Genomic DNA, 19,965 nt, shown 5'->3' with positions numbered 1-19,965 from the left:
TTATTTCAACAACTGTTTATTTAAATATTAAATAAAACACAACTAATCATTTTGGTGTACATCTCTTTAACATGAGAAACAAAATGATCTTGTCATGATAAAAAATAAAACTATACATCTTAATTAAACCAATCACATAGTGTATTTAAATAATCTATTGCATTGCAGTCTGCAAAACAGTACTGTCAAGAACACTACAAGGGGAGGGGAAAGGAGACACAAACCCTGAAATGTTGAAAATGACCTTTTTCTACTTCAGAATAGTTTCAAAGCATTTTCTATAGCAATTGGGGGGGGGGCTCAAGAAGTAAAGTGCTTGTCATTGCTTAGAACAAAAAGTTGTTTTTTGTGGCCTCTTGATCTATGGTAGAAAATAAAGTAAAAAGACAGAAATGGGTGGGGTGAGGAATGCAGTTCATAAAATAACATGTTGCTACCGTTTTACGAAAATGAAGGCAACGTTGCTGCTTTGTGATGGATCTTGCTCCCACTCCTTGTAGCCACTCCTACAAACCACACACCAAACCGCTTTGCAAGTTAGCATGAGTCTGGTATTTTCTCTGCCGAAAGGCACCAGTCAGAGAGAAGGTTGTACGGAGTTATTTCCCTTCACCTTGGAGATTCCAGAACACAAAGCAGCAGCAGCAAACTGAAGACACGTCAATATAGATACTGTACACAGATAAAGAGGTTGAAAAGCCACAGATAGATCTATACAACTTTATCTCCCTCCTCACCAACACCACCACAGACAGACAGTCTTTGGCTTATTTATTTAAAAAAATAGCTTTTTTTTCTTTTTCTTTTTTTACATATATAACACTGCAGGTTGCAAGAAGCAGTAGTAGTAACTTGAAGGCACCCCTGTGTTACATTTAGAGATGGGTCCTTAAAAGTGTTAGACAGAATGAAGCTGTTTTCAGACATTTGAATGGTAATTTTGGCCAAGCTTGCTCACCTGCTACTGACAATTGATCTTCCACCCTCTTTCCCCCCGCCAACTATCTATTAGGTCAAAGGAAGACCCGCTGTGGTCTCCCTGCTCCCTGTGACATCCATTGCCAGGCTTCCACTGGTATCAACAAAAGTCGTTCTCTGGTCAGAGGAAGCAAATGCCAGGGAACTCCAAAAAGCTTATTTCAAAAGCCAAGTAGTGTATATTGTCTTCCGAGTCTTATATGTGTGCAAGCACGAACACACACAGAATATTAAAACCGCAAATAAAAATGCCTAAAATAAAAACAACAACCCTCTCGTCTATTAGTATACAAAACAACAAAACCCAGAAGTTGTGCTGTTCATCTCACTTAAACTATTTTGTTCAAAAAAGACTGTTTACGAAGAGTATCAAGTTGTGCTATCCTATTTCCTTTTGACTGTCAGTATAATTGTCACAACCTTTTGAATATTGCACGTTTCCCCAACGAGACGGTTCAGTTTGGACCCTGATAACGAAATGCATAAAAACCTCATTAGCAGCGGCATTAATTGTGTGCAGCACTGAGAGACATGCCATAGGCAACCTCAAAGCATTTGATAGTGCTTTTCAAGGGGTGGCAGAGGGAAGGGAGGTAAAAGAAGAATTTAAAAAGAAAGCTTTCCCACACCAGCACCTCTTAGCAATTCTGCTCCCATCACCTCTGCGGTATTCCATGGGCATCTCCTCATTGATGCACAGACATTTTCCTACTGTTGAACCTCACCACCACCGGAAGAGAGAAAGGCAGGAACACAATTTGTAGTCTGGTAACAGAACCGCCAGAGGACAAATTAATTGCTTCTAATGAATACAAACTACCCTTAGCTGCTACAAGTGAGAGACTAAGCAGAAAAGTTCACAGTTTCCTCTTAAGGTATAAACCTTTGAGTAAGGGAGAATAAAAAGTAAAGAGAGGTATTAGTTCCTTTAACACGAGTATAAAAACAAATAATGCGTAATAATTTTGCCATTATTCCCCTATCAACGATTAATGTGACACAAAAGCATCTGTGTTTATGTTTGTGGGTGGCGGTTTTTTCTTGCTTGTCGTCTTTAAGAAAAGAGGTAATTATCGTCTTCACAAATCCATAAACAAATATTGTGAATAGGGAGGCTCTGGTCCCTTCTTTGAAAAGCCTTCCCCTGCTACACCACAACCATTGACAGCCGTCAAAGTCTTGCATAACAGCAGAGCTGTATTGGCCTGACTTTAATACAGTACCAGAAAAGTGTTCTCCTGTGCCCTCCCCACCCCACCCCCACTTCCCTGTCATTCTTTTCTTCCAAAAACAAAAAAGGGTTTTTTTTCTCCTTTCAGTTTCTGGTTACATTTGTTCAGTGCAAGTACAGTTGAAGCCAAAAGACGCAAGTATTGCTTTTTTCTTTTAGTTCTATAAAGTTCGGGGCTTTACTAAGCCAAATGGCCTCTTCACATATTTCAAACAGGTTATTGCTTCTGAGTTTTTACTGTTGCAAAAAAATAATAAAAATCACCCATCTGCAGATCGTAGCGAGAGCAGCACACTCTTCCAAAAGAGAGATGTGTGAACCACGAGAACTGGAGAGCAGGAAGGGGGGCGGGGAATCTTATTTGACTAAGACGAACTTCCCCATCTGGGTGGATGTAAGGTCCTCCATTTCAAAGTCCCCATGCTGCAAAGTAACTGCATCATAGCTCGGAGATTGCACAGCAAAGCCATTCTGCTGAGAAAACATGGAGGCGATGGGGGAGACATTGCTACTGATGTGCAGGTGGGTGTCTAGGAGGTGAGCAGCTGAAGTTACTGGAGAAACACTGACTCCAAACAGGTGAGGCTGGAGAAACTGGGTGTTGCGGAAGGCAAACTCTAATGAGTTCTCGCTCTGCAGTTCGGACAGGGGAAAGGAACTGGATGCTTTGCTTCCTGTAGTGTCAGGCATGAGGATGGTGTGCGACTGGGACACCTGAGAAGGTTGGTGACAGGCTGGCTGGTGATGTTGTAACTGGAGCATTCTGGATACAAGAAAGAAGAGAGTGAAGAAGTTATCCATTTTTAATATGCTTCCTCGGGGTTGTTCTCACATTACAGCCTCTGTCCCTCACACCTTGGCATTAGAAGCATTTGTCTTTGCAAGTCATGACAGCGGATTTGGTGGGGGGGGGAACATTCTTCTGCATGACTAAGCCATTGGTACAGAGTCTCCCTTGTGGGTTGCAGCCCTACACAGACATTCCATCTCTATGTGTGTGGTGGGAAATGGGGATCTTGCCAGCTTAGCCCATCCCATCCTCCGTGGTGTGCTTGCCTCACCCAAAATGCTGTTCGCAAGTTTAGCTATGTGTGTATAACCCAGCATGCACAGATCCTACCCACACCACCTGGAGATCTGAAAATCAAGAGGCACAGTTCAGTGTGGACTGAGCTTATGTGGACACTAGGCTCTACATAGCCCCTGTACAGAAGAGGATGACCCGGGGTAGGGCTGGTGTGATTTGCATCCCAACCATGCACACAGTTTGGATATCTGCGCAGGACTCTGTGTGATGCAGAAGCAATGTAAGATGCTAAAAAGTATCCTTCCATGCCTGAAAATACTAAGAACGAATCTTATGACAACAGCTGGAATTCCTCCCACCCCCAATAACAATAATAACAAACCCATTGAAACCAGTGGGCTTCAGTTAGCCCTGGCTAACTTAAGCCCACTGATTTAAATGGGTCAACTCCAAGAATGACTTAGTCAGACGCAACTCATTTATGTTTAAACCTGAGCACCGTATATCGCAAACTGATGCTTTAAATGGAGCTAGCAATGCTAGCATCAGATCACACATCCTGTCCCAAAAGTGATGTGGAAAATAAGCAGCTCGTCTGTTTTCAATGTGAAGGCAAGGTCGTGATATACTAAGCTACTGTTACAATAGCCAGTGTACTGTTCTCTCACCTCTGCTGCTGAAGCACCTCTTCAAGGAGGTTCCTGCTCTCTCTGCTGCTTACACCACTGCCACCATTTCCCCCGCTGCTGTATACGCAGGCACTCTGCTGAGAATGCTGGAAAGGACTCGTGCCGTTCCGTGCTACCCGAGCAGACGAGGACTGGCACACCTGGCGAGCAAGCCCTTTGATTTTATTCAGTCCCAGAAAACCTTTGGCTCTAGCATTCTTCCGTAGCTGCTGTCTAAACGCCTTCAAGCCTATAAAGCAAAGAAGAAGAAGGAGGAGAGTTATAAATCTACCATCATTACATGTTGACATTGTCTTTGGACACACACATTACTTGCACCTACTACAGATCTGCTGCAGCTCATTTCCTCACCAATCAGAACCTCGTACAAGAGCCACAGAAGACAAATAGAACCCAATTGAATCTGCCAAGCAGCTCCTCTTTTCCCAACTTGCATATCTTATAAACTGCACTGTTGCATTTTCAGGTTATTTCATGGGATGGGCAAATAAAATGTGTGCAGATGGTCTGCGCTAATTTTATGATGAAAGCAGGAGTCTGGCATATTGATTACAGAACTACAAAAAGCGACTACTTGATGTATCTACTGTGTGTGCTTATGGACTGGTATTGCTTACATAGCAAGGAAATAATTACCTTGAGTTAGTGAGGTATCAGATGCCCTCCTTCCTTCCTGGAAGCTGACCGGCAACAGAGAAGCACCACCCAGACAGCCCTGAGCCTGCAATACTGGTGTGTCCGAATGGGAAGTCGGAAACGATGATGTAACTCTGGCTGTCGCTGGGTGACCAAGCATCATCTGATCTTCCAAACAGTTGCTCAAAGCCACAGAGCCATCATTTGCTGATGAAGTGAGGCAACTGTCAGAACTGGTTCCTTCCGTAGGGCTTGCGGAAGAGGAAATGACTATACCTACAAAAAGAAGCAGATGGGTTGGAAGAGACCGCCTGCAAAATGGATACAGGAAGTTAAAGAAGAGTGTTGGAAATAAGATTACTCTCCCCACCCAAAGAAAATCTACCATTAACCGAAGCCTCAGACCACAACGCAAACAAGTATAAAACTCACAAGGCTTTGTACGTGGCAGGCGTGCCATCCCAGTTATAGCAGCAATGTAGTCTTGTAGGGTGATTTTATTGCTAAAGCAAGTAATAATACAGTAGGGGATCCTTGCTCTATCAAGTGCAGCTGCAATAGTTATCTTGGTTTTAGGGCTTACATGGCCTTTTCCAGGGGACAGGAGGAAGGTACGGGAATAGTGTTGACACTATTGTGGGTTTGTGTGGTGTGTGTTTAGTAAAGGTAACACACAAATCATGGCAGGTTCTGTAGCTTACCAGGAGGGAGAAGGATGTGCTGGGGAGGTTAACCCGCCAGTGTGCTTGCACTGCACTGACCTCCCTGCCATCTCTTCCCTCTCCTCCCTGGAAAGCAACATCAACCTACCAGCCAAGAAGCTAGCATAGCTGGCTAGAACTCCATGTCAGAGGCAAAATATCCTGCTTCCAAAAGCCATGGAATACAGCGAGAGATGCAAACTGTTCACTAAGCTTCAAAAACACACCCCATAGCCACTGAAGATAGGTACCAAAGAGTGAAAACACACAATTTCCAAAGAAACTAAGGTGGGGAGGGAATGGGAACAGGGAAGAATAAAAAAAGTAAATAAAACAGTTAACAAAAACTATGGTCTGATGTTCAGACTTGCACTTTTAAATTAAATGGTTACATGAAGTGCTCTATTGTTTTGGGGAGCAACAGAGAATGAAGAGAGAGGGAATTAAAAGGTTTTAAGAGGGCATGGCTAGGGAAAGAGCCTGTTTTGCTTGTCTCAAGAAAAATAATAGGAAATGGCTTTATACAGAGTCAAGTAGCATTGCCTACAATGACTGGCAGCTGCTCTCCAGGGTTTCAAGCACAAATCTCTCCCAGTTCTACCTGCAGACTTCCAGGATTGAACCAGAAGCTCTGCTGCTGAGCTATTGTATATTCTCAATGGTGCTCATACCACCATCTTCCAACTATGGGAATCCCAACTATGGGGCTCATATATTGACAAAACGTTGACAAACACTGCAGCTACAATGCTTAAATAAAGGAAATTCTCTCTACAAAGATGATCATTCTTGGGTAAATGTCGTTCAGATTTCCAATAACCATTACATGTTTATTGTGCACTGGAAGGAAAAGCCCCATTCTGGAATAGGCCTGTGAGAGTTACTTGGCTGTTTGGCTCCAAATCCAAATGTTTTAAATAGCCTACTGTGAATACATGCACTAAACAGAGGCACAAAAAAACTGTGGTGTCTGTCAACATGTTGTTTAAAGCACAAAAAGGAAACACTTTTCTACCCTCTATGTATATCCTGTGGTCTGCCCTTCTTGCAAACACTTACATGGTGGAGAACACTGATAAAAATGAGTTGTCACTTCAGCCAGCGTGTGCCTTCGGCTTGTGTTGATGGGGAGGCGAATGGGGTTGAAGGCTTTAATTTCCTCCTCCAGCTCTTTGTCTTGCCTGACCTCCTCACTGATGGTGGTTTCCAGGAGGCTGTTAGGAGAGATTGAGCGATTCCGAAAAAGACTGTTGAAGTTCGGGTCCACGGGAAAGAACATAGGCTGAAAGGTCAAAAAATACAGGAAGTGATAGAGTGCCCTTGTTTGGTTCTTCCCCACATTCCTCTCCCCAACGATCCCTTCATTATCATAGCTGATTGGGTACCCTGTGTATTATGCCTCTATGATATCCTTCAAGGGATTTTTTATTCAGTTTTATGAATTTAACATGGGAGTGCAAAACAAATAAAAAGATGGATGGGGTGGCTATTTAAATGCATCCTAGACCTTTTTGCCCCCAGGTGTCTCTCTCTCTCTCTCTCTCTCTCTCTCTCACACACACACACACACACACACACACACACACACACAGGCATGCACACTTCCTTCAATCAAACATGAAGTGAGGACGCTAGCAGCACCAACCTGTAATGGGTTGTTTATGTCACAATCCATTTCTGCCTGCAAGGGCGACTGAATCAGATTCTGGGGCTGCTGGTAGAACAGAGATGATCTCAAGGTCTCGCTGGCAAGGCTGTCCTGAGGCAACTGAAGCCAAAGAAGGATTGAGAGAACAGTCATTACCAACCGCTCTTGTAACTAGAACAAATACATTAAGCTTGAAAGGCTGCACGGGTATGGATCAATATGAAAGGATGAATTAATTTGCTCTTCAATAAATACATATCCATACAGAGTTCCAAGTAATACAGAGGTTAGGACATTGCACAGGATGCAGCTCCCGTCTGCTTAATGCTTCACAGACGGAGATTTCCTGCAGCCTATAGTTTTTACACTTGTATAATTCATTCTACATCCTCCTGAGTGCTTGCAGAATTTTGGTTTTAAACCTGAAGCAAGCCACGTTTCCTGTCAACACTGAGGACGGGTACAAGAGACCTCCTCCCCACCCGCTTCCTATCCCCTGCTGAAAAATGTCCTTTGATCTCAGGCATAAAAAGAAACATGAGGAAAATGCCACTCTTGGTCACACAAAATATAAGCTACTGCCCCAGAAGCAGAATATGCAGCAGAATATATACTTCTTAAAAGGACAGAGAGGAACTGGTGTGACCTTATGAAGGACAGCGCATCATCTTACCTCAATGTTGCTGAAGTCTGAGCTCCTTGGCCTTTGCTGACGGCTGCTTACTGGGCGATTTGACAACTGATTGCTTCGGTACTCCTTGAGACGCTCCAGGAGAAGGTAATAAATTGCAGCGAAGTGATTGTAGCTGCTGTTTTGTAGAGACTAGAGGAGACAGGAGAGAGAAAGGCAGCTGTTAATAGATTGCTTGGTTCAAAAGGGGAGTGCCACCTCTTCGCTAAAGGTCAGAAGGTCAAGACGCGTTTACTTGGAAGAATGAGCCCCCGAAATCAAGAGGGATTCTACAAAATGATGCATTTAAAATAGAGGGGTTGGGATGTGTGCATTATCAGAAGCAACGCAAGCCCACTCTCAGAAGACAAAAAACCTTGGTCATCTGTGCTTTCAAGTTACGTCTCATATGTCCCATATTTCCCTCTTATCAGCCAGGTATGTCTGCAGCCTAATAATTCAGTCTCGTGTCTATAGTGCCATATTTGAGAAGCACCCTGCCTGGTTTCCAGATAACGTGGAAGAAATTCTACCAAGCAACACACCACTTTTTAGCACCACCACAACATGGGACACCATTTTCAAAATTTGAAATCTAAATGGGAAACATATTACTCTTTCCTATAGAGCACAATGTCTATTCCAATATTTTATAAGGGACAAGGGCTTCTCAGATGCCAAACATGTAGCTAAGGGCTCACCTCAACTGTTCTCTGCCTATCAATCCCAAGAGTATGCATGATCCCAAGGACTTGTTCGTTGTAGTCACCCAGGTTAGAGTTGTAGTTATGCATGGAGAATGACAAAGACTGCTGCTGCTGAAGGGAAGGGTCTGCTTGCATCCACTTGTGCTGCTTTATTTGGGCAATTGTGATTCGCTTTGTGGGATCTACAACCAGCATTCGTCGAATCAGCGTTTCACAATCTGTTGAAAGACAAGATACAAAACCGAAACATGAATATAGATATTAAGAGGCAAGACACATCACTGAAAGCTAAACTAGTGGCTACTACTTTTTATCCTTACCCATAAAAGAGCACCAAACAACTGTCTGATAACCTAAGGTAAATCTATCTTCATGGCTATTTTGCAATTGTATCACATACCACTCAAAAGAGTTTAAGCTGTTTTTGAGTCTATATGCTGAAAAAGATGAAAAATTAACTTGTTCTTTTTTCCACAGCATGAGCAAGATGTAAGTTATTGGGGAACTGTAGCAAACTGTCAATATTTCAGTCTTTGACAGAATGCCCTAGTTTTAATGACTGAATGAATTTAAAATAATTTTTAATATGCCCCTTTTCATTAAATAAAATATAAGCCACTACAGCCAGAGTGTCATCCTCTTCTACACAGATATGCCTTTGTGCATGTCAAAGAAAATCTGCCTGGGAAACGTATGTTTTCACTATCAACATAGATTTAAAGGGTTCATCTAAACACCAAAAACAGGATTATGCAAGACATAAGCTTTTATCTGGAAAATATGGTTCAAAACCTAAAAATCTAATAAATAACTAGAAAACAGGAAAGGAATTGTGGATTTCTAATGCCAGAAAGGTTGGTAAACACACCTTGTGACATGAAGTAGGGAATGCGGAATCGTCCTTCGAGCACCCTTTGTCTTAAAGATGGCAGATTGGGTCCATCAAATGGCAGAGAGCCACAGACAAGGACATAAAGCACAACGCCAAGGCTCTACCATGAAATAAAAACAGTGCAATACATGAATACCTGAAATGCAGTCAGCAAAGCCTGTCAAGCATCACCATCTTGGAAAATTAATACACAACGAGAAATCTAATACAGAATGCAATACCTACCCATATATCAAGATGTGGACCTTCATATTCCTTTCCTTCAAAGACTTCAGGGGCTGCATAAGGTGGGCTCCCACACCATGTAGAGAGAGGCTCTCCAGATTTGTAGAAGTTTCCAAACCCAAAGTCTGTAGAGGAAGATAAATGAAATATTCCTTTAAATTTTTAAAAATACACTTGTGATTAAAGCAAGCAGGGGCACTGCAAGGGACCTCTATGTATTTGTTTTGTTTTTGTATTTCAATATTGGATTTTATTCTTTTATTTATTATGAGCTGTTCAGAGAAAGTATGTCACTGAGCAGCTTATATAAATCCAGTAAATAAATAAATTGCACCTATGCTTCTTTGCTAAGTATTATATATAATCCATTCAGCAGGTTCATAAACATAGAATTTCAAAGGTTCTGTCTATTGCGGCATCACACAAAGAAGTTGTTCATACAAGGATTTCATGAAGCCCTACTAAGTTTTTTAGTGACATCATCTGTGCAACCATTCTCACCTGCAAGCTTGATGTTCATGTTAGCATCTAACAACAGGTTCTCCGTTTTGAGGTCTCTGTGCACTATATGATGACTGTGGCAATATTCTACAGCTGAAAGGATCTGCCAGAACTTCTTCCGTGCTTCGCTCTCACTCAGGTGACCATGGGAAGTCAAGTGATCTGCCAAAGACAATGACAAAAGGGTCAAATACTAAATGCCACGGACAAACTTCTCCTTTGACCCCCAACTAGACTTTCCCCCTTCAGTGTTGTGACCTTTACTTTGGATATCTAAGCATTAGGATCGAAATCTTCAGCTTCTGTACCCTCATAAAACAACACGCCCACAAAGAAATTCCCATTATTTGGACTTCAGCTAATTAAGGAATTCATTTATATCAGGCTTTGCAGCCTAGACCAGACAAATACTTGTCTGTTCCAAGCACAGTAATTCTGAAGTAGAGTGTAACCCATATAATCCTATGTCTGTAGAAGTCTACAGATAAACAAAGCCCACATTTATCCGAATGCTAAGATGCATGCTCCTCACCCAACATTCAAGTTACCAAGGAAGTGTCTACTGCTATGCTTTGATAAGAACTTACCAAACATTTCTCCATTTTTTGCAAATTCAGTTACAATGTAAAGCATATCTTTTGTCTCCATAACCTAATAAGGGTATAGAGGGAGAGGAGAAAGAGAGAAGGGGGGAAAAACCCAGAATGCATTAAAGATACAGGCCTTGGAAATATTTAATATACTTTGAATATCAAATGCATTTGCTCCACAGAAAAGAGCTGAATGAAAAGACCAGGCTTCCCTGCATGAACCTAATATTGTTTCCATACAGAGATACTTCAATAGCATCCACCTCTTCCTTCAATGTCCATAATTTATTACATTAACGTGTATTAACTACACAGGCGTATCATGTTATTTAAGGACAGTAAACAGGACTCATGATCTCACTGTTAGGAAGCAGGTGACCGACACATTCAGAAGGTGGAACAAAAAGCAAACAAGAACTATCCAAGCGCCCCATTCACACTTGGTATTGTGTAGGTTTATTCACTCAGTAAGTTACTAGACGTGCCTGTCTATCCATAACAGCTTCCTCTGTGTGCACAGCTATTTCTCAACATCCATCCACACTGAAGTGTGAATGGCAATTTCAGTATCAATTTACTTCTAAAAGGCAGTACCGCCTGCAAAATAAGTTTAAAATGACCTAAAGCATTTTTTTAAAAAATGGTTCAAATTCTTTCAAAAAAATAAATTTAACATGTTGCTCCCCGAGACTGCCTCTCCTGCTTTACAGCATCAAATGATAAATATAAAACATTTGTCAAAGACAGCTCTCCCAAACAACTCTGTACTTTCTGGTTCAGTAAATTCTGGCTTACAAAAAAGGATTAAGAACCACAAAGCAGCATCAGTGTCTTTTCAGAAACTATATTTTTTAAGATTCTGCAATGAGGTTTGAATATCAAAGGCAGAGAAAGGCGCTTTCATCCCACATATAAACATAATGAAAAATATAAATTTTAAATATATATATGTAGAAAGAAATGACAGGAAAGAGTAAGACATTTAAAATGTTCTGGGAAAGAGGCCAATTGGATTAAAATTAGACAGTGCTGTTGAAACTAAGTCAACACTATTCTTCCACCCCCAAACTGGCATTTCACCTAATTCCTGCAGCTCAGACTCCTCCACCAAAGGGGAGCATCAAAAAATGAACACAGAAAAGACATGTAGGTAGGAATACTGTCCTCTCCTCCTCACAAAAACAGCTTCTAAAAACACTTTTCAGGTTCAGCTGAGTAGCCTAATTCAGCAATGAGAGGATTTAAACAATATTCAATGCCTGAAATATTATTTTGACCTGGACTATTTTATAGAAAGGAAATAAAAATTATCTGTCAGGTAGGTAGAGTGATGACAAATAGACCTAAATATGTGTTACAGCAGTTCGTATGGCAGCCATATATGTGTACTTTAAAAATAATACCGCCACCAAAACAAGTTTCTCACTGGCTCTGCTTTTCATATTTGCGAAGCTTATCCTTGCTCATCTTCCCAAAGATAAGATGTATTTTCTAGGCATCTTATATTATGGCAATTGTTACTGTACACTGAACTTAAGAGCAGCTATATTCTTAAGCCACGTTAAACATTTTCTTCTTCCTTGGACAAGAAGTCACTCATCACCTTCCTCTTAAATCCATAAGGTGCTCTTTAAGATGATTAAGAGGAACTTCCACCAAACACTAATTAGATATTTAGCATTTGTAAATTCAACTCTGCTCACCAGATGCAGAGTACATCAGTTTTTGTTCTTTTTTTAAGGAATGCATGTGCTGAAAATACAACTGAGCTAGAACAAATTGCATAGTATTTCACTGTGGCTTTTGAAGTTCCCAAAACCAAGATTTTAAGAAAACTTCCAAGTGACAGCCTGACCCTAAGCACATTTACTCAGATGAAGCCCAATTTCAACTAGTAATTCAAAGAATCAGCACTGTAAGTAGAGGTTTGATTATGGTTTTGAAAATTCTATAAGCAGAGAAGTATTTTCATCGTGTAAAAGCACAAGGGATTTTAGTTATGTATGCCTACCCAGCACACCTAGCACATCAAATGATTTACAGTCACATTTGAACAATTTATAACTGTTTGAACTGACTGTGAAAACGAAATAACAACCTTGCTAAATATTTAGATATGAAATACTTTGTCACTTTGTTCCAGCACTGTTTAGAAAAGTAATGTTAATTCATTTCCTGTTGGAAGCATGTGCATTTTAAGATCATTAGCAGCCAAAGCCATAAGGATAAGTCTAATAGCCAGGTAGTGATCAGAACTTATCTCTTACCTGATACAGCTTGATAATGTGGGGGTGGTTCAAAAGCTTCATAATCTGAACCTCTCGATAGATTTTCTCCAAATTGCTTGAATCTAACCGTGTTTTGTCAATAATTTTTATTGCAACCTATAGTTTCAAGAAAACAAACCCAGAACACTTGTAAAATATGGTTTTATACTACTGCACAACATACAAGTACAAATAAAAAAATGTTTTGAAAAACGAATCATATTTGAGAAAGTTAGGGGAAAACAATCAACAAATGCAATAATAACACAAAGACTCGTTCATTGACTATCCATTTCATTGGAACCAACAGGACTTGTAAACAGGTAAAAGTGAATGCAGCACATTTGTAAACATGTTTACTTAGAAGTGTCACTAAATTCAACTTACTTACTCCTTAAACTATGCTTAAAGACGGCTACACTTTGAAATCAAAGTGCCAGTCACTGAATTTAACTAAAATGGCAATCACTCCTGATGTTCCGTGTTTTATAATATATTGTCTAGTCCAGATTCAAGAAAATAGATCATAGGTTGACTTAGAAATTCAGCATATATAATTAAACACTCTCTCTCTCTCTCTCTCTATATATATATATATATATAACAATTTTGAAGCTTTCAGTGTTTTGATCCAAATCACATATCCCACTAAAGTTCTAGAAAGGTAATGTAAGCTGGAGTTGCACTACACAGCTTATTTCAAAAACTGACAACTACCTAGGAATATCAACTAAGACACCATGTCTTCAGTTTGTTTTAACTATGTCAACAAAAATAATGAAGAGAGCACTAATCACCAATATTTCAAATTCATTTTGAAGTGATTTCAATGTGCAAATTGAACTGCTGCTATTTTAACTACATTCTATTATACAGTCTACTCCAGGGAGTTTCTCTTAATGTACCTAGTTTAGTCCTTATCTGTGGAAACAGAAAGCCCCACAGAGGAATACTACCAGTTCTTTACAGTTGATTTTCTATACAGATCAAGGCAGCAAACATCAACACACCCACCTGCGTTTTGGTGACTCTGTGTCTGGCCAGTTTTACTACAGCAAAATTGCCTTTTCCCAAGGTCCTCTCAATATCATAGAATCCGACCCGAAGAGGCCTTTGCTGGCTGTGGCTTGAGGTGGGGACAGTTGTATAATCTGACATGATCACCATGGTTTGATTTTGGTGGGTGACAAATGCTATTTAGAAATGTCTACATAAGCCTTCCTCTTCCGAGACTGGAATCTGCACCTGCAAGACGACAAATAAAGTTCCAGTGAATTTTTCAGTGAATTATAATATATATATATAAAATCTGCCCCACTGAGGCTCTACCAAATTGCCTCAAACTTCAGAAGTTAGTCCTGAGGACTTTTCAACTTGGAGAAAGCGCAACTGACTCTTTCAAAGCTTGCCTAAGATGACTACACAATAAAGGCAATGAAAGGTACTTTTGCAGCTTAAAAAATTAGCACTAAGTAGCAGAAAAGTGCTGGGCAAGTTCTGTCTAGGATGAGGGAAGAAACCCGTTCCAGGATCATCTGAAAAACTAACTTCTGCGCCCGATCCATTCAAGTTCCACTAACAATGAATGGGACGGGAACTGGGGGGCGTTAAGACGAGCGCCGCGCAAATCCCCTACGGCTTGGCGAGTCTTGCAGCTTGGGAACGTCGCCTGGACTATTCACAAGACGACCGTCATCTATACTATATACATATATACGAATAGACAGAAACGCTCCACTAAAAAGCTACCATGGGGCTGCAGCAAGGGCTTCCCTCAAAGCAGCCGCCGTCCCGGGAGGCAGAGAGAGACTAGGCTACCCAGACTGTGGGGAGCCCGGGAATGCCCCCGAGGATCGAGCATAAAAGCCACGAGGCGGAGGCGCCGCGGGAAATTCCCCTCGGAAAACTTGCGCCCCGAGTCAGCACAGCGCCGGCTGCGAGAGTCTCCCCGCGCGCCTCGCTCTCCGACTCTACCTTGCGCTAGGCGGGCTGGCTGGCGGGCTGACTGCTGCCGCCGTCGCCGCCTCCTGCTCCGCGCCCGCCCGCCTGCCTGCCTGCCAGGCTCCCAGGCTGCTGCTGCTGCTGCTCTCCCTGCTGCCCTCGCGCTCTGTGTGTGCCGGGGCCAGAGGAGCACGCGGGAAGCCCTCCCTCCGCCCCCTCCGAAAACCGAGACAGGCCCATTGACGTCACTTTGACGCCAGAGCGACGCGCGATCAAGCGCGAGGCTGAATGAGAAGGGAGAGAGAGACATCCAGCCGTTGCCAAGAGACGGGCGGCTCTGACGCGCGCCCAGATGGGCCCGTCGCCCTGGAGATCGGGAAGGTGGGGTGACGTTAGCGCCGAGGGAAAGGGAGAGGGAAGGAGTGAGAGGAGGAACGGCCCTCCCCGCTCGAACCGCACCACGTGACCGTTTGTTATCATTGCAGGGGTCGCCCCCTGTCGGAGCCGCAGCGCCTCCAATTAACCCGTCCGGCGCCGGAACTCAGCCTAGGCGCTTTCTCTCTTTTCCCCCCCTTTCCTTTGTTAACCCCTTGTGCCCCGGAGCCCAGTGTGAGATTGGGCGCGTGGAAGCCTACGGACTCTACTACGTGAGAATGTAAGAGACCGTGTGCAAAGGGCGGCCGGAGAGCGGGGCTGCTTGGCAGTTAACGGTCGCACGTGCGCCGCCTCACCCGAGACCCCGATTAACCCCGTAGGCGCCAGTGGGGCGGATTTAACCTCTTGGCCGACGCGGCGAAGCGAGGCGGGCAGGCAGGGCGGTGTCGCCCCATCCATGTGCACCGAAATAGGATTAGGCAGCTTCACGCACCGGCACCCAAGGCAGGGATTAAACCTGGCCGCGGCTCTGAGAGGCTAGGCTGGCAGGAATGGCCTCTCCTCAGGGGCAGCCAGGGGCAGCTCGGCTCAGCTCCTCGCCCGCCCCGGGGGGATGAGGCCTGTGGGGGGTGATCGCCGGGCTCTCCAGGCGGTTGAGGGGGGAGGCGCCTGTTCAAAGTTGGCTTTGAACCCCCCTCGAAAAGGGTCCGAGCTCTCGGGCATATACGATTTATTTTTTGTTTTGCTTTTTGGAACCACGTGTCAAGGGATTTGGAAGCCGCGTGTGTCAAGTGACCCTCGGGGCGCTTAAAATCGGACCAGAGAGACCTCGGCTTCTAAAAGGGCCCGAGAAGAAGTGTTTTTCCCTCCTCGCGTCTCCCAATAAGGGATGGAGAACAAGGAGCCTCGGCGGCGGGCGAGATATGGTCGAGGATCCCTCGCGCCCACAACTCCACGAAGATGGGGTTGGCGGCCACCAAATTGAAAACAACAAACGTACTCCCGTCTCGAAACAGTTAAACGTGCCTTGTAGATCCAATGCTTCATTTTTTATGTGCTGCGTGCACAAATAATAAACGGGCTGCAAGCAAAATCCCCGGCGTGACCTTGACAGTTTGTCCTGCCTGGATTCAGTTTGCGTGGGTCACCTTGCCCCAACTCCTATAATGCCATTTAAATTGGCCGAGAGCTCGTGCAATGTGGCAGCAGGCCAGGAGTCCAAAGGCTAGTTTCAATTGCCCGGAGTGGAGAAGAATGCAGCAAAACCTCCGAATGAGAGTGGAGAATCACCCCAGCCCAAAATTTAGCCATCAGCAACGTCATTTTGGGGTGAGGTGATGCGGAAGCTGTGGCTTGGTAGAGAATTCTGTATACGTAAATGTATATACATACATACATATGTAGTCAACTCAGTTCCATGGTTTATGGCATGTGCTCCCTCTATGCGGCTCCAGCCAATTTATACATTTTTCATTTCATTTGGGGGTTCCCCCCTCCCTTTGAATTATTAGCATAATCACAACTATATTTAAAAAAAAACACAGAAGGAACATAACAAAAATCAGGGAAATTTTGAGACTGAGACAAATTGATATATAAATGTTATATAAAAATTACTATGGTGTTTAAAACAACAACAACCAACTAATATCCTGGACATATTTTTTCTTAGAGAGAAGGAGAGGTCAATATCTCATTGCTTAGCAGTAAAATTTAGGTAGGAATTCTGTGCACATTTACTCCATGGAAATAAAAATTAAAAAAATCATTTGTACCCACTGCATGGTTCCTACACAGCTGTCTTCCAGTGAGCCCAAAGTTAAAATTAGGTTGCAAGGACAAGAGTGTAGGTGTGACAGAAACAAGACATGGCCTTAGCAGAATAGACATCTGGGAGTTTTGAGTGTTTGGGCTGCTAGACACAAACTTGATCAATGACCTTGGACTTTACTTGACCTGTCTTTGTGATGGAAGTGATGAGATGTACCTGTTCAGTGATGATCAGTTAGTGTCTGAACAGTGCTCAAAGAACCTCATGTGAAATAACAGGTGAATATTCCTGATTATTAGGAAACAAAACTCACTGTTCTCACTGAAGCACTTGAAACCTAACAAAACAACATGTACAAGCACAGTGGCTACAAATGTACAATTCCCTAGAAGTGATTACGGGTGAGATACATTGTGATAGGCTATGTTTCATCCCCTTGAAACACTGGCAAGAGACTGTCCTAAACAAAGTTACACCTGGAATAAGGCAGGAGTTTACTGTAGTCATAAAATAAACGGATTTGTCACCTAGGAATGGATGGTATTGAGCAGCTCAGCATAACTGGTAAAATGATCTATTATGGCACATTACACAGGAGTGAGGCCCATTGGAGTCTTAGGTTTATCCTGGGGACCCTTGTAGCTTTCTAGAATTAATTCCTTCAAGTGGGGCTTGCAACACAGTGTTACAGTGTGGAATGTTGCTGTTTAGTGTTTCCATTGCATCCCAATTCCATACCTTCCCCCTGATTTCCCCCGCCCTGCAACCAGCTTGCACTTCGTGCCCACTGAGCTTGCTCAATCTTCAATGGGAAATTTTGTGTGGTGTTATATATGGAGGAACACACTTGTGCTCAACTCCAACTACATTAAATTATTTCATTGCTCAATTGAGGTCTATGGGAAGCTCTCACTTTCTGATCCTCACAACATAAATAAATAGCTCTTGGGTGAACCAGGACCTATTCAGACGAGATTATTATTATGTATACATCATATGTGTATATGTGTGTGTTTATCCATCCTCCTGTTCCAGCCACTCCATTCAGCCACTGTTCTGTCCTTCTCTCCCACCCAGTTAGAGTTTGTTTACTCTCAGCCTCTCAGTATTCCATATTGAATTATTATGGTTGGGGTAGGACCTTGAGGTTTACCCCCTGCAACTTTTTGCAATTGTGCATATCTCAGGGTTCTCCAGGGTCTGCTGGTACTTGTCTCTTATGTGCTAGTACTGCACAAGCAACAGGAAGTCTCAGGTTGGTATGAGTATACAGGTGATGGCTGTACTGTTCAGGGATCACTTCCCTTTTTGCTCCTATGCCTGTTCACCAAACTTTCTTCCACTTCCCCTCCCCTTTTGCATCAGCTTCTAGTCATGAGTGGAGACTGTGTTTGGTTCCCAGTTATACATTCTGATATATCCAGACCTCAGTCTCTGTCACATCTGTGGTTCATGTTAGATGAGTCTGGAGGTAGCACACATGTTAGGGCTTGATTGACACAGGTCAGATTTCACCCATTCTTCTCGTCTAAAACCTCCCAGGGTTTATGATATCCTTGTGATGTTTGCCATGCCATTTACATCAACATTGATTCTTTTAATAAAGAAGTTCCCACACTTTTCTGTCTGCCAGTTCCAGTTAAATATTAATACGATGTTTTCAAGTAGTTTGGTGATAGAAGTTTTGAAAGTTAAGACACATTCTCCTTCCCCTGCCTCTCTAAGACACATTCTCCTTCCCCTGCCTCTCTGTTTTTAAAATGCTTTGTAGATCTGCTGTACCACTTTAAAAGCTTTGTAGGAATGAGTCAGCATGACTTCCCCCCAACATTGCAGTTTGCAGAGTATTCTCAGTGTATGCTTTATCACTCTCACCAGTTCAGCATAGAATCAGTCCACAAAGTTGCCCTTGTGCAGACCCCTGGGTGTGCATTCTGACAATGTGTGTGCATAAAGTTCCTACACAAATGGGCTTGCCTGTTCAATGGAAGGGGCAGCTTTGTGTTCATGTACTGTTTAGCTTGCACATTGTATGGACAAAGTAACTTCCGATTGGGAATGGCTGAATTGCTACAACAGGAAGATATGAAACTGCAGGAAAGGGAGTTTGTAGACTCAAAACAAATAGGGGTAGTTTTTTGGTGGAATTAATGAAGTGAAATAAAGATTGAACCATTCTATAATCACAATATTCTTGCAGCCAAATAACTGGCTGGCCAGTTCCATATAATCTCTGAAACTCAGTCCATGCCTGCTCCCAACCAATGCCCTTTATCCTTTTCTGCCCATTAGGGTTGGTAGGTCACAACACTGTGATGTTATAAAAAGCCACAGCTGTCAGAATTCCCCGAACATGGTCTAGACTTTAGACTTTGCAACTCTATACACATTGGCTCCCTCTCTTGTTTGCCCATGTCCAGCCAAAATGGCATCATTTCTCTAGGCCAGACCTTTACCCCAGTTCTGCTTCCTTTGCTCCCCCTTTCATCATATTCACAGTCCTGTGCATGCCGGTCACATGCATGCTGACTGAATGCATTGTGGGGAGGGGAGGACTGCCCCCACTGGTCACGTCTCCCTGCTCCCCCATCTCTGCATGTTCAGCGGAAGCATGAAAGGGATTCACAATTGCAAATCAAGCATGCGGGATCAGAGGAGTTCACCCATCACAGGAGAAAAGGTAATAGAATGTGCAGGTGCTCCAGCTGGGGCATAGACAGACAGGGACACCTGAAGATCTCCCCTAGGGCCCTGGAAGAACTGGCTTCAAGACACTGAAGTACTAGACTTACTTGTGACTGACTTACATGTAAGTTACATGACCTGACATACTGCACTCCTATAGATATTTACTCAGATGTAAGTCCTATTGAAGAGGGGGTCAGGCTACTTCTAAGCAAATGTTTGCAATGTTTCTTTCCTCTTCATTTTGAGTTTTATTTATGCCAAGGAAAGCTTTTTATTCTTTAGAAAACTGCAGAACCAAACCATATTTATCTCTGCATAAATCTTATTTTCATACTTATAAAGTAACAAGACAACATTTAGAAAACAAAATGAAAACTTTGATTTGGGAGCTTTTGGGAAAGTTCATATAGTGTTGTTTACTTACAAAG

At 42.8% G+C, this 19,965-nt stretch overlaps 1 protein-coding gene across 2 annotated transcripts; it reads right to left on the bottom strand.

Moving 5' to 3' along the window:
* Nucleotides 1–16,676, bottom strand: SIK1 (salt inducible kinase 1). Of its 2 annotated transcripts, none has more exons than XM_083611919.1 (14): nt 14,737–16,676; nt 13,777–14,007; nt 12,763–12,879; nt 10,493–10,556; nt 9,906–10,067; nt 9,405–9,529; nt 9,156–9,279; nt 8,282–8,505; nt 7,584–7,733; nt 6,908–7,030; nt 6,322–6,544; nt 4,562–4,837; nt 3,905–4,154; nt 1–2,972 (listed from the first exon to the last, which is right to left on the bottom strand). In XM_083611919.1, exons 2-14 carry the CDS (start codon nt 13,927–13,929, stop codon nt 2,567–2,569), a joined length of 2,397 nt encoding a protein of 798 aa, XP_083468045.1. In that variant the 5' UTR covers nt 13,930–14,007; nt 14,737–16,676; the 3' UTR covers nt 1–2,566. The 2 variants fall into 2 exon arrangements, with proteins under 2 accessions (XP_083468045.1, XP_083468046.1); XM_083611920.1 differs by having other exon boundaries at nt 14,512–14,930.
* Nucleotides 16,677–19,965: the final 3,289 nt, after the last annotated feature.

This window comes from Podarcis filfolensis (assembly GCF_964270895.1).
Source record: "Podarcis filfolensis genome assembly, chromosome: 4".
In the NCBI taxonomy this organism is placed as follows: Eukaryota; Metazoa; Chordata; class Lepidosauria; order Squamata; family Lacertidae; genus Podarcis; species Podarcis filfolensis.
This window is presented reverse-complemented; position numbering and strand designations above follow the sequence as displayed.

Bases quoted from the DNA above. Each gene is read 5' to 3' on its own strand.
- SIK1 (XM_083611919.1), bottom strand. From the start codon at position 13,929: ATGGTGATCATGTCAGATTATACAACTGTCCCCACCTCAAGCCACAGC. The intron at 7,734-8,281 runs GTGAGCCCTTAG...TGTCTCCTCTAG, and splicing joins ATAGGCAGAGAACAGTTGAG to TCTCTACAAAACAGCAGCTA. The intron at 6,545-6,907 runs GTTGGTGCTGCT...TTGACCTTTCAG, and splicing joins ACATAAACAACCCATTACAG to CCTATGTTCTTTCCCGTGGA.